This window comes from Nanorana parkeri, unplaced genomic scaffold, assembly GCF_000935625.1.
Source record: "Nanorana parkeri isolate BGI_ZX_2015 unplaced genomic scaffold, ASM93562v1 scaffold2194, whole genome shotgun sequence".
NCBI classification, from domain to species: domain Eukaryota; kingdom Metazoa; phylum Chordata; class Amphibia; order Anura; family Dicroglossidae; genus Nanorana; species Nanorana parkeri.
Window position 1 is genome coordinate 60,584 of NW_017308462.1, and position 13,166 is coordinate 73,749.

Sequence of the window (13,166 nt, forward strand, 5' to 3'; positions counted from 1 at the left end):
ACAAGGAGAGAGCAGCAGTGACCGGTCTGTATTACAGGAGGGGGCGGAGACAAGACCAGTCACCCTGAACAAGGAGAGAGCAGCAGTGACCGGTCTTTATTACAGGAGGGGGCGGAGACAAGACCAGTCACCCTGAACAAGGAGAGAGCAGCAGTGACCGGTCTTTATTACAGGAGGGGGCGGAGACAAGACCAGTCACCCTGCACAAAGAGAGAGCAGCAGTGACTGGTCTTTATTACAGGGGGAGCCTCATTCACACAGTAAAAGTGCCCACATGCAGTAGGAATCTGTGGTTGGGATCAAAAATGCTTTCAGGCAGCTGTACATTGACTCAGCCTGTGCAAAGCAATGACCGGCTTTCAGGAGCCGCAGCTGTCCGCTGCTGTTCGTGTTTATTCGCACATCAGCAGTTACCTGTGACTCGGAACAGATGACTGGCCCTGAATGCAATCTGCCTTGGTCCAGGACCGGTCATCTGTCCCTAGCCGCAGGTAACCGATGGATGTGCGGATATATGGGAACAATTGCAGCCCCTGTCATAGTTTTCTACAGGCTGAACGGTCGCAGCTGTTTGCTTTCACCTGCGATCCCAGAATCCACCTTCTTATCACACTTATTTCCAGACCTTTTATAGGATGAGTTAATGAAGCATACAAGTGCCGCTTCCCCGTTATCCACATTTATAACACATTTGAAGAACAAGTTCACAGTTACTGAGACTCTTATCAGTCCACTCACCCTAGCAGACTAAGCTAGAACCCCCAGACTGAGCGTGATGACCGCAGCCACCTCCACTTTTGACCTCCTCCTGGCCTTATTCTTCTTCAGCATCGGCTCAGCTTGCACAGTGAGCTCCTATAGAGTTGAATTTCTTCTTATTGGGGAGATTCGCCCCCCTCCTCTATCTGTCCTGGCGAACGTTTAACATTAACTGGTATAGAAAGTGTTGGGAGATCTGGACGCCTCCAGAACGGGAAAAAGAGGACAAAGCGTCCAGTAGCACAGTAATAAAGCGACGTTAAATCGTAAAAATACCTTCAAGTGCCTAAACTATTAAATATGTATATTATTTGTGTATCACTCGGCTGTCGATCCTCCAATCATCTCTGAATTGGTGCTGACACTGTCCTTCCTTCTGGGGGGTGGCTACTTTTGTTCCCCATGGTCCCTGTGTGTGTTGTAAAGTAGTCACCGCTCCAAGCTCACTCCCGGGATGGACTACAATCTCATGTTCAGTTTATTCATTTGTATTGACACTGTAGTCCATCCCGAGAGTGAGCTTGGAGCAGATTAGTGAAGGAGAGAAGCTCCAAGCTTGTTCCTGTGATCATGTGGGCGGACTATAGGAGCGTAGTGCACGGTCACATTGCATGCTGGGAATCAATAGTCTAGACATGTGACTTGATATTTTTTTTTGGTAGCTGCTCAGCATTCGATATATCTGGACGTATATGCAGGACGGCCCTAACCACACACAATGCAACTATTTTTGGACGAGCATTGATGAGGCTATTCAAATAATTTTGATTGCATGATCACAGTCATATCCAAGAACCACCACTGACGTTCCATGTGCTAATTTCCTTGTTCCTCCAGGAATCTCTTTTTCCGCGTCTCTTCATTGAACTTAATGGGAGTGAAGCTGGTCTTCGTGACAGAAGGGGAAGCCCCGAAGGTTAAAGCCGACACCATGAACAAGAGGAACGCAAACCGATATGGCCCGTCCAACAAGCCGGCTCCATCCCGGCCCGGACGCTCCTATTTCAAGTCTGTCCTGAAGGAGGTATGCGGGAGACTCTTCTGACACAAATGAATGCAGCTCTGTGATCATTAATACATGATTACATTTATTTGAAGTGACATTAAACCCTCAGATTTTTTAACATAAACCAATACTGTAATGTGCGCCCTACTGTAATCCATTGTAGTTTACCTTCTCTTTGCTGCTCTTCCTTTTTAAATCCGTATCTCTTCTCATGCTCTGCAGAACTTCTGTTTTGCAGCAGACTGCCTTGTCTCTGGAAAGGCTACACGGTGTCTGTGTGAAGGTTCACAACATGAGCCAGCACTACAGGAAGAGGCCCTGAGCTGCAAAGGGAAGTTCTCCCCAAGCATGAGAAGAGAGAGGATTTAAAAGGAAGAGCAGCAAAGAGAAGGTAAACTACCATGGATTACAGTAGGGCGCACATTACAGTATTGGTTTATGTTAAAAAATCTGAGGGTTTAATGTCACTTTTAAATGAAAGCAATGTAAGTACCGGAATGTTGCCTGGTATCCATCTCCTGCAGTCCCTGTACAACAGAGCTCATCCTAAAGCTGGTCATACACCTTACAATTATCTGCAGATTTTCTGTGGTCAGATGGAAAAGGTGCAACAGATCCCTCCATCTACACTTAACTGTGGATGGAGTCATCTCCACCTGGGCCAATCTGTTGCACTTTTTCCATCTGACCACAGAAAATCTGCAGATAATTGTAAGGTGTATGGGCACCTAAAGGGAGGAAAAAGCAGCACAAGGAGCCAATCAGTTTATGGGCTGACAAGGAGCATGCTAATGGGAGGAGAGGGCAGAGTGACAGAGAGATGAGTTCATCCCTGTGCTGCTTCTCCTTTCATTGTCCAGTCACAGGCTGTGGGCAGGTCCAGATAGACTTGGGCTCAGGGGAAGGGAGTTAAATGATGCTGGCCATCACACTGAGGACATCTAGTAGCAGAAAAAATGTACTGCGGGGGAAATCTCTGCACTGAAGGTGAATATTTCAGGAAAAGACCGACTTTTTATTTTGTTATTTTTGGGAGGTGTTTTGCTGTAATTAGAAAACAATATATATATTTAGTTATCTTATTTAAAGCAGAACTCCTGTAAAAAATGATCTAAACCCTTGCAGTGGGGCTACTCCCGCATTGCAAGGGTTAAGAGCCAGTTTTTGTGCTAGTGTACAGGCTTGGCTAGGTGCTAAAATAACAAAGTTATCATCTTTATGGCCGGCTGTCTCTGAGACCGGTCCCTCTAAGCTGCAACAGTCCCTGAGTCATCACATTCTATACACAGTGTATTTGATATGAGGGCACCGAGGAACATACGGTCACTGCACTGCAAGGGCTAAGAAAGTGTTTTCAGGTGACCGCTGCGGCATGTAAACACCTGCACACCGCATGTAATGGTATGCGATATAATTCCATGCAATTAGGAATCGATCACTATCCCTGGATGCATCGATCAATGCGTCCAGAGAGAGTGACATGTAGTCATATTACATGCGGTATGTAGGCGTGTACATGCAGCGGCTGACAGCAGATCATTAACTTAAATTAGTGACGGCTGCTGCTTGTAAACGCCAGATTAGGGATTCCTGCAATACAAGTTGCTGACGCAGGAATCCCTAATCGCACCTAAACTTACAAATGTGAATGGGGCTCAATACACACACAAATACAACTCCCTCCACACAGTAATCCACAATAATACCCTCGCATACAAAATAAAACAAAGAGCCCCCTCACCTGCATATGCTTTTGCAGCGAGGAGGCACAATCCCTGGTGCTCCAGTGGTTGATTAGTAAGCTCTGGTTCAGACCTTACTAATCCATCCTTTCATCCGGCGTGCAGTGAAGACTGTCAGAACGCTGGCTGAATGGATCTCACTGACAGGAGCAGGTCTGCATCTGACAGAGATATGGACCGTGTAGCTGCACCCGCAAGTCAGGTATGCGGCCCGTGACCACGTGTCTGACTTGTCAGCTGGCTGCGGCCCACATAGTACCAGTTCGCTGGCTGCAATTGGCCCACGGGCCTGTTTTTTGGGACCCCTGCTGTAGACTTTTCCACAGCAGTCGCCTCCCCTCCAATGCTGCAAGTCCATGATCTCCTTCATCGCCTCTGATGTCTTCTTCCAGTTATCGTGTCTCCAGTCATCTATATTGGCCGCCCAGGATGTCGGAACTCGCGAGCGTGTGCGCAGGAAGCAATTTATCCCGGCACCCAGCTGTGCTGAGATTGTACACTGAGCTGTGCGTCCATCCATCCATTGATGGATCGAAAAGAAGGAGCAGAAGTCTTCTGCAATAAGTCTTCCTAGTACCAGTTTTTTCCCCCCATTCAAGTTATACATTAAACATTAGTCTGCTTTTTTCCTGTCTGCATCTGTGCATGCAGCGTATCTGATTGGCTCTTAGTACTTCCCCTCCCTCTCCAAGTCTGGGAGGTTGCCAGCTGCCTAGGCCCCGCCATGGACCCCTGTGGTCCTGTAATAAATAATGATATATCAATGTCATTAAATGCCTAACATAAGGCATTTAGATTTCATTTTACTTTATAATAGACCAGAGGTAGGCAACCAGAGCACTCCAGCTGTAGTTAAACTACAAATCCCATCATGTCTTTGCCTCTGGGAGTCATGTCTGTGGCTGCCAGTCTTGCAATGCCTCATGGGACTTGTAGTTGCACAACACATTGAAGTGCAGAAGTTTGCACACCCCTGTAATAGATCCCTGCGACTTGCAAAGTAAACGTTATGCGTATGAAGGAAGTTATGCGGCTTTACTGACAACAACATGTGATCTGGTAGGGCTCACATGTGCCCCATGGGGTCGTGTGAAGTATAAATTTTAGAGACTAGACTTCTGGAGTTAATATTCTTCTGTGTGCTGTGTCTCCCTCTTTAGTGTCTCCGCATGTTGGACTGTCTGGGTGTCCCTTGGGTTCAAGCAGCAGGAGAAGCTGAAGCCATGTGCGCGTATCTCAACGCCAAGGGCCATGTGGATGGATGTATTACCAACGATGGCGATGTGTTCCTCTACGGAGCGCGGACCGTGTATAGGAACTTCACCATGAATGTCAAGGTATGGACTGTGTCTGGTTCTGGACTCCTCTATAGTGACCTGTATTGTAGACCTCCATGCTTCTTTTGCACATGAGCAGCCATAAAACCAATGTTGGAGCTGGCTACCTGGATCCGGGGCAAATCCCTCGAGCGGGGCTCCTGGGAGAAAAATGAGATTATTGAACAGATTGACAAAGGGACCGTGAGCAAGTCATTTAACCTTCACGTTACCAAGTCACAGATAGAAGCATGGCTCCAAAGTTGAGTCGTATCAGTTTAATTGATATCAATTCATTTCAGTGGCCGTTGTAATATAGTTTTTCGGCAATTCTGCACTAGTGAAGGTAGGCAGTTGCATGTCTTGCGCGGTTGGTAGACAATAAGAGGTGAATTTATAACAAAAATGTACAGAGCGATTCACCCGGCCCAATTGCGTGTACATTTTGTTCTGTGCAAATGGAGGCAAAAAAATGAATGTTATTAATAAAGTTTCTTTCCAGATGTCATTTCATGTAAATACCACATTATGGTCACTAGAAAGATGGAGCTGAAGAGTGTAATAAAAGAAGTCTCTGTTTCCTATTGCTCCTCAACTCCATCTAGTGGCCATAATGCGCTATTTACCTGTTACATTCAACCTGAAAGGAAAATATGCTAATATTTATTTTTGCCTCCCTTCGCATGAATGTAGAGTCAAGTTAGCAGGGCGGATGGCACTGCTAATTGTTTATGAAGGAGAAAGAGAGGGAGGAGGAGAGGGAGCGCGGAGGGAGGAGGAGAGGGAGCGAGAGAGGAGAAAACGAGAGGGAGCGCGGAGGAGAGAACGAGAGCGTGATCGAACAGGATTAGATTGATAATGGCAGGAAGTGCGGCTTTCCTTGCCCCCACAGCAATAAAAAGAAATGTGTGTGATATCTTATGTAGAACAGCTCACCGGAATCAACACCAAGGCTTATGGTGGGAGACACTCTTCATTATATAGACTAGATGGCGCTCTAACCTCTGCAGTACCGGTGTGATAAATACACTAGATGGCGTTCTAACCTCTGCAGTACCAGTGTGATAAATACACTAGATGGCGTTCTAACCTCTGCAGTACCGGTGTGATAAATACACTAGATGGCGTTCTAACCTCTGCAGTACCGGTGTGATAAATACACTAGATGGCGCTCTAACCTCTGCAGTACCGGTGTGATAAATACACTAGATGGCGCTCTAACCTCTGCAGTACCGGTGTGATAAATACACTAGATGGCGCTCTAACCTCTGCAGTACCGGTGTGATAAGTCAACTAGATGGCGTTTTAACATTGTTATTTTTGGGGGTCTACGTCCACTATACTACTAACCTCTGCAGTACCGGTGTGATAAATACACTAGATGGCGCTCTAACCTCTGCAGTACCGGTGTGATAAATACACTAGATGGCGCTCTAACCTCTGCAGTACCGGTGTGATAAATACACTAGATGGCGCTCTAACCTCTGCAGTACCGGTGTGATAAATACACTAGATGGCGTTCTAACCTCTGCAGTACCGGTGTGATAAATACACTAGATGGCGCTCTAACCTCTGCAGTACCAGTGTGATAAACACACTAGATGGCGCTCTAACCTCTGCAGTACCGGTGTGATATGCCGGCTATACTGTTTTTAGAAACTGTTATTTTTGGGGGTCAAAGCCAAATGTTCAACATTTTTTTTTTTTTCTTTACTTTTTTACAGTTTTGTTTGATGTGTGTTGTGTTTTTTTCCCCCTCTGTAGATGATTGTCATGTGTAGGTCTGATATAAAATGCAATATGTTTATGTTTTATTTATACTGCACTGTGTCCTACTCTTTCTTGTCTGTGCCGGTGTAATATAGAATATTTCTTCTATAATGCAAACACACATTCAGTAGAATTGGATTCTAAAAGAACTGCCCCTAAATGAGATGTCGGATCTGCCCACATATCAGATCAAGTGATAATGTCGTGTCTTTGGGCGCTGCATGTGACCATCTAGAAAACCTGCCCCCTAGTTTAGTGCTTTGCAGGACTGGAGTCCTCGGCTTCCTATCCCAACCCGGATCTGTATGTTATATATGTCGTAGGACAAGTCTTTGGCATCTAGGGATGCACGATACTGATATCGGTATCTGTGCCAAAACCGAGTACTCATACTCACCCAAATGCTCTGATACCTGATACTTACCCTGATACCGGAACTTCTGGTCAGAGGGAGATTCCCCCTGACCGGCAGTGCCAAGAGGGAGCATGGAGCCGGCTTCACTATTCACTAGGCAGCCTGGTTTCCTGACCAATCAGGAAGCCGGGTGGCACGTCATGACCTGCCTTCGGGCTTCCTGATTGGCTAGAAAGACGGCTTCACGCTGCCTAGCAAAACTGTAATCAATCAATGATTGGTCAGGAAGCCAGCTGCATCGCAGTGTTACGAGGGAGCGTGAAGCCGGTGTTTTTCTATGGGACACCGGCTTCCCAGGTAATCAGGAAGTTGGCTCATGGTCTCTCTGGATGCGAGTATCAGTAGTCAGTATCGGCGAGTACCAAAAAAGGAAATTCGGTGCTCGTATTGGTGCATCCCTATCGGGTAACTAGACCAAGTTTATTGTTCTAAACTGAAGGTCTTCATTACATACACTAGATGGCGCTCTAACCATTGCAGCAGCAGTGTGCTATGACAGTTCTATTGTGTTTCTGATTTGTTTTTAGACACTTACCATTTTGGGTCAAAGCCAACGTCCAGCCACCCCAAACAAATCACAGGATTGTCTAATGTGTGATAAGAGTTTGTTTTCTCTCTCCTCTCTCTCTCTCGAGCCTTGGTTCTCAACTAGTGGGTCATGACCCAAAAGCGGGTCGCCACCACATGTTCAGCAGATGGCGATATGCCTTCCTTCTATGTGAGGACTCCCCATCTTCCCCTTAGCGCAGAAACGTCAGTACTTGTGCCGAGCAGCCATTCAGAATATGGCCCTGCGTGTCAGCTTGAGGTGGGGTGTGCTGGAAGTATGGCTCAGGGAGCTTCATCCATACGTGCATTGCTTACAGCTCCCGCATGTGCCCTGTAGAGGTGCCTGGACTGCACTGACTTAACATTCTGGCTCCCGGCATCTCTACAGGGCGTGCAAGGGGTTTGTACAAGCAATGCATGTATGGATGGAGCTCCATCTCTGCACAGGAGCCCACACTGGACCCCAGGCTGAGGATCCGCTCCAGTTCTCGTATTGTAGGGAGACTGGGTGGACCTTAAAAAAAATATATATATATATAATTTTTTTAGGAGTGTGTGTGTGAGAATGTCTGTCAGTGTTTTTGAGGGTCCATTCACACTAGTACAATGCATTAATCAAACAGCCCCATGCAATGAATGCTCTGTACCATGCAATTGCACCTACTGCGTGTTCCGGTGTGGAAGGTGCGTTGCGTTGCCATTCATTTAAATGACACCCCAAACGAACCTTCGCCCACAGTCCGACCACCTGCACCCAATGCCCGGTACTGCAATACCAGTCATTCCATTGCAGTGCGACTTGGGTCATGACTTAATGACCAAGAACAAATGTGGGTCGCGAGGTTACACAGGATGAGAACCACTGCTCTAGACCTGCCTCTTAAAGTGACACTAAACTCCGGAGTTAAAGGAGAACTATGGGGTCAGTGTTTTTTTCCCCATAGTTCTCCTTAGGGTAACGGGAGGACACAAACTAGCGTCATCCCGTCACCCTAGCATCAGTATACCGCGAGCCCGTGTAAGGGTGATTTGCATAGCTCCACCCATTTATTTAAAGGTAGCCTGTACTGGTTTTCTAAAAATACTGGTTGACTGGCTGTCCTTGGCTTCAGTGCTTTTGGAGACATTGACCCAGAACAAGGATGCAGTTCAGGAAAATGAGAATGAAGTCAAGAGTGTCATACCATCCACTCTGAAATACCGAAGCCACTGGATTAGCAAGACAGCCAGGCAGCTAATATTTAGCAAAAGGGCAGATCAGCAATGGCACCCGCCATATACCTTTAGTACATTCGTTTAAAAGAGGGAAGAACCATCATTTTTGAATTTGTGATGGATCTAGGATCTAGTATGTCATAAATATATGTTTTCAAGACTGCAATGGTGTGATGATTGCATCCCCACCGTCCCCTCCATAACCTGCATGACCACCTTATAAAGATGTTTCTTTTATCTTCAAGTTTGGTCTAATCGAAGTTCTTCTTGTCTTGTTGCAGGACCCTCATGTGGATTGCTATGAAGTTTCTGCCATTAATGACAAGCTGGGTTTGGACAGAGAGTCCCTCGTTTCTCTGGCGATCCTCTTGGGATGTGATTATGTTCCAAAAGTGAGTTGATGATGATAATGATGACATTACAAAAAACATTGGAGAAAATCTGCAGACCGTATAGATGAGATCTCTTAAAGCGGCACTTAAGCACTTTCCCAAAAAATAAAATGGGCCCTCAGGAGCTTTAGTCATTATTTGCAAGTATACCATTATTATTAGGGATGCACCGATATATCGGCCGCCGAAACATATCGGCCGAAAATGGCACTTTTTGGCATGATTGCCGAATGTGCAATTTTTGTGCCGATAAGTCGGCGCATCCCTGGTTTCTTTCCTCCCCAGTGGGCGCTGCTCTGTGTCCCAGCGGGGAGGAAAGAAAGTGACAGCCGGCAGAGCGCTGTGATCGGCCGGCGTCTCTCCTCCCACACCGCTCAGAATCTTATCACAGTCTGGCAGAGCGGTGTGGGGGCGGAGACAGCCTGCGCTGTCACAGGAGGCTGAGCTCTCTTCCCCGCACCGTTCACTCAGCCTCCTGTGACAGCCTGTCAAGGAGGAGAGCGGTACAAGCAGTCAGTGATTGCTGAGTGTTTGTAGATAATTGAGGACATAGTATTTGTACTATATCCTCAATTATGAATGAATGGGAGTGAGCTACATCATCTCCTGTTCATTCATAATTGTGGTTATAGTAAACATACTATATTCTCAAGTTATCAATGATCAGGAACACTCAGTATAGAGGATTCCTGTTCATTGATAACAGGGGATACAGAAAAAGAGATTGAGGACTTTAAAAGGAAAATATCAGGGGTTTTAAAAAGGAAATATCAGGGGTCTGTTTAGACCCCTAATATTTCCCCAAAGCCCCTAAAAAGTAAAGTAAAAAATATTTAATAAAAAATGAATTCATAAATAAAAAAAAAATTGAAAAAATGAAAATAAAAACATTTTCGGTTTTGCCCTGACAATTGTTTTTATTTTGGTGCACCTCTAATTATTATGTTACCACTATTATAGCATATTAGCACATAATAGCAGACTTCTCTCTTGTCGGCTCTGCCATCTTTGTCCTGGTCGTCTTGATTTTGAGTCTTCAGCCGCATGATTGGCCTGGTCCCCATTAGTGATGGGCTCGGGTGTGTTCACAGCTCCACGTGCCGAGCCCGCCAGGAAGCTGACAGCGCCGCAGCGCCAATCGCAGGTACTGAAACATTATCCCGGTCCGCAGCTGCAGAGATCGGGATATGTCTCAGTGCCTGTGATTGGCGCCGTCAGCTTCCTGACGTGCTCGGCACGTGGAGCTGCAAACACGCCGAGCCCATCACTAGTCCCCATGACGTAACTCCCATGCATGCACATTATTATTATTATTATACAGGATTTATATGGCGCCAATAGTTTGCACAGCGCTTTACAGAATAAGGAAGACATTACAATACAATTCAAGACAAGAAGGTAAGGAGGGCCCTGCCCGCATGGCAGTTACTTCATCTCGGCATGCCAAGCCTGTACACTGAGCTGCCTATGAGCGGCGTAATGTAGAGTTAAAAAAAAATGCTGAATGACAGCAAGACACTTTTATGGCAGAAGAAACTCACATGGTCATAGAAATGCTGCTGATCGTCTTTTTTTTCTTCAAAGTGAACTTGCACTTTAAAGTATTTCCATTTTTGCAATCAAAATTGTCAAACTCACGCTGAGGGTTATTCACTGGTGTGAAGAGTTTGGAGAGGGCAGGAGAAGTGAACAATCTAGGCCAGAATAGATGGTTTGGAAACATTCTCCAATTCAGCTCACTTTCCAGTTCAGCGATGTTGTCCTAGATTGTTCACGTCTCCTGCCTTCTCCAAACCCGTCACCCTTTTATGAATAACCCTGTAAGTGTTTGTTTGTTATAGGGCTGCAACAACTAATCGATAATTACCAATAATGAGAATCATTATCAACGATTCTCATTATTGATTAGTTAAAGGAGAACTATGGGGTCAGTGTTTTTCCCCATAGTTCTCCTTGGGGTAACGGGAGGACACAAACTAGCTTCCTCCTGTCAGCCAAGGCTCAGTATACCGCGAGCTACAGCTCGCGGTATACTGAGACGCCGCACCTGGAGCGGATCCCGACTTAGACAGACGAGCTGTCAGGTGCCATGTCCGAGAGAGGGGGGGGCGGGTCAGGTGCGGAGCTGCTAGACGGGTCGGAGAGGCTCGGAGGCAGTGGGTGTATGCAATAGCCAGTTTACTATTGGCTATTGCAATTTGCAGTAGCCAATAGCAGGCCTGCTTTTGCACCCGCCTGCTGTCAGTCAGCAGAGGAGGACCTGAAGGAGAACTTTTCTCCTTTAGGTCCCTCCTCTGCTGATTGGCAGTGGGTGTGTGCAATAGCCAGCCTGCTATTGGCTGTTTCAAATTGCAATAGCTAATCGCAAACTGGCTATTGCACACACCCACTGCCTGCTGTGTTTTTACATTCCCTGGCTGAAGCTATTTAAGCCATGTGTGCTTGAATAGCTCCTTAGAAGTGGAAAGGTGACCCACGGGGTCTCCTAGACCCCTAATGTCACCTAAAGTGAACCTGTCATCTCCAGTATGCTATCACATAGGGGGATTTTGAGCCCCACCATATGATAGCAATAACGTTAACAAAAATAAAAGTACATAAAATAAATGTAAAAAAAAAAGCAAAGACACCGCCCCCACTACCACCACCAATGTGTGCAATCGCCTGCATTTGAACGCGTGCCACCACAATGCTGTGCGTTCCAGGGCAGTGCGATTGCAAAAAATTGTGCATGCAGTTTTATTCTTAAGTAAACTTTCTTTTTGTGATACTCCATTTGTGTGTTTTTTGTTTTAAATAACAGATGGAATATTTTTTTTTTCATTATCCGATTAATCGAAAAAAATGATCGGCCAACTAATCGATTATGAAAATAATTATTTCCAGCCCTAGTTTATGTGTTCCCATTCACAGAGCATGCCAAACAATAATGAAGCAAAAATATTTCTTATCTTTCTGGTTGTGTCTTTGGATCAGGTCCGTCATCTCAGTTTCTAATGCATTGTGCCTTGGTGATGTTTGGGATCTTTGAGAAATTTGTTGTCCATATCCACGCCACAAGATAATTGTTAGTCGGTGGGAGCAGGACTGTCGGCTCCCACAGATAATAAAATAAGGCCTGGAAAGGAAATGCGTATTTAATGGCTCATTAATGGCATTCTGATGTGGAGGAGAGTCCATGGCTGGGAAGGGTTTTCTTCAACAGAAATGGCCATTGTTTTTCTAAAAAAAAAAATGTATTTTTTGTAGGGGGCTGAGATGCTATTAGTGTTTGTAGCACCCTTCTTTACGACCTTTAGGACGTTCTTAAAGTGACACTAAACTCGGGAGTCAAATCTTAAAAATGCATTTAAGCATCTTTTAACGGAGAACTATGACAACACGGAGATGTCAGCTGATGAAAGAAGCAGAATAATGCTGAGCACAAACGTAAAATGGAAGTTGGATGTATGACTTGTATCTCTAAACCTGAAGAAGAACTCAGGGGAAAATGTTTCTTAACCAGTTGACATCCGCGGTGTTAAACCCCCCTTCCTGACCAGGCCATTTTTCAGTATTCAGCGCTGCGGTACTTTGATTGAAATTTATTCCGTCATGCAGCGCTGTACTGAAATGAATTTTATACCCTTTTTTGGGGACAGATAGAGCTTTCTTTTGGTGGTATTTAATCACCACTGGGGGTTTTATTTTTTTACTATATTAAGGAAAAATTACCGAAAATTAAAAAAAATAACTGTTTCCCCTATATTAAATGATAAAACATTTATTATTACCCAATTTTTTGGTAAAATATAAAAGACGGGGTCACGTCGGGTAAAAAGACACCAAACATGTCAAGCCTTAAAATTGGGTGCGCGCGCCAAAACCTCAAAAAACGATAATACCCAAAATTGGCCATAGGTGACGCTTTAAAAGCTTTTACCGCTCATCAGTTTAGTGTTATCAGTGATTGATGGCCCTAAAATGATTGCTCTCACTGCGACGTTCGCGGCGATATGTAAC

At 45.4% G+C, this 13,166-nt stretch overlaps 1 protein-coding gene across 1 annotated transcript in view; it reads left to right on the plus strand.

Moving 5' to 3' along the window:
• GEN1 (GEN1, Holliday junction 5' flap endonuclease) overlaps positions 1-13,166 on the plus strand; it is a 44,713-nt gene that overhangs the window by 1,606 nt on the left and 29,941 nt on the right. The window contains exons 2-4 of the mRNA XM_018572984.1: positions 1,597-1,783; positions 4,668-4,844; positions 9,054-9,164. Of these exons, the coding sequence (XP_018428486.1) occupies positions 1,597-1,783; positions 4,668-4,844; positions 9,054-9,164 (475 nt within the window). The remainder of the gene's footprint in view (positions 1-1,596; positions 1,784-4,667; positions 4,845-9,053; positions 9,165-13,166) is intronic.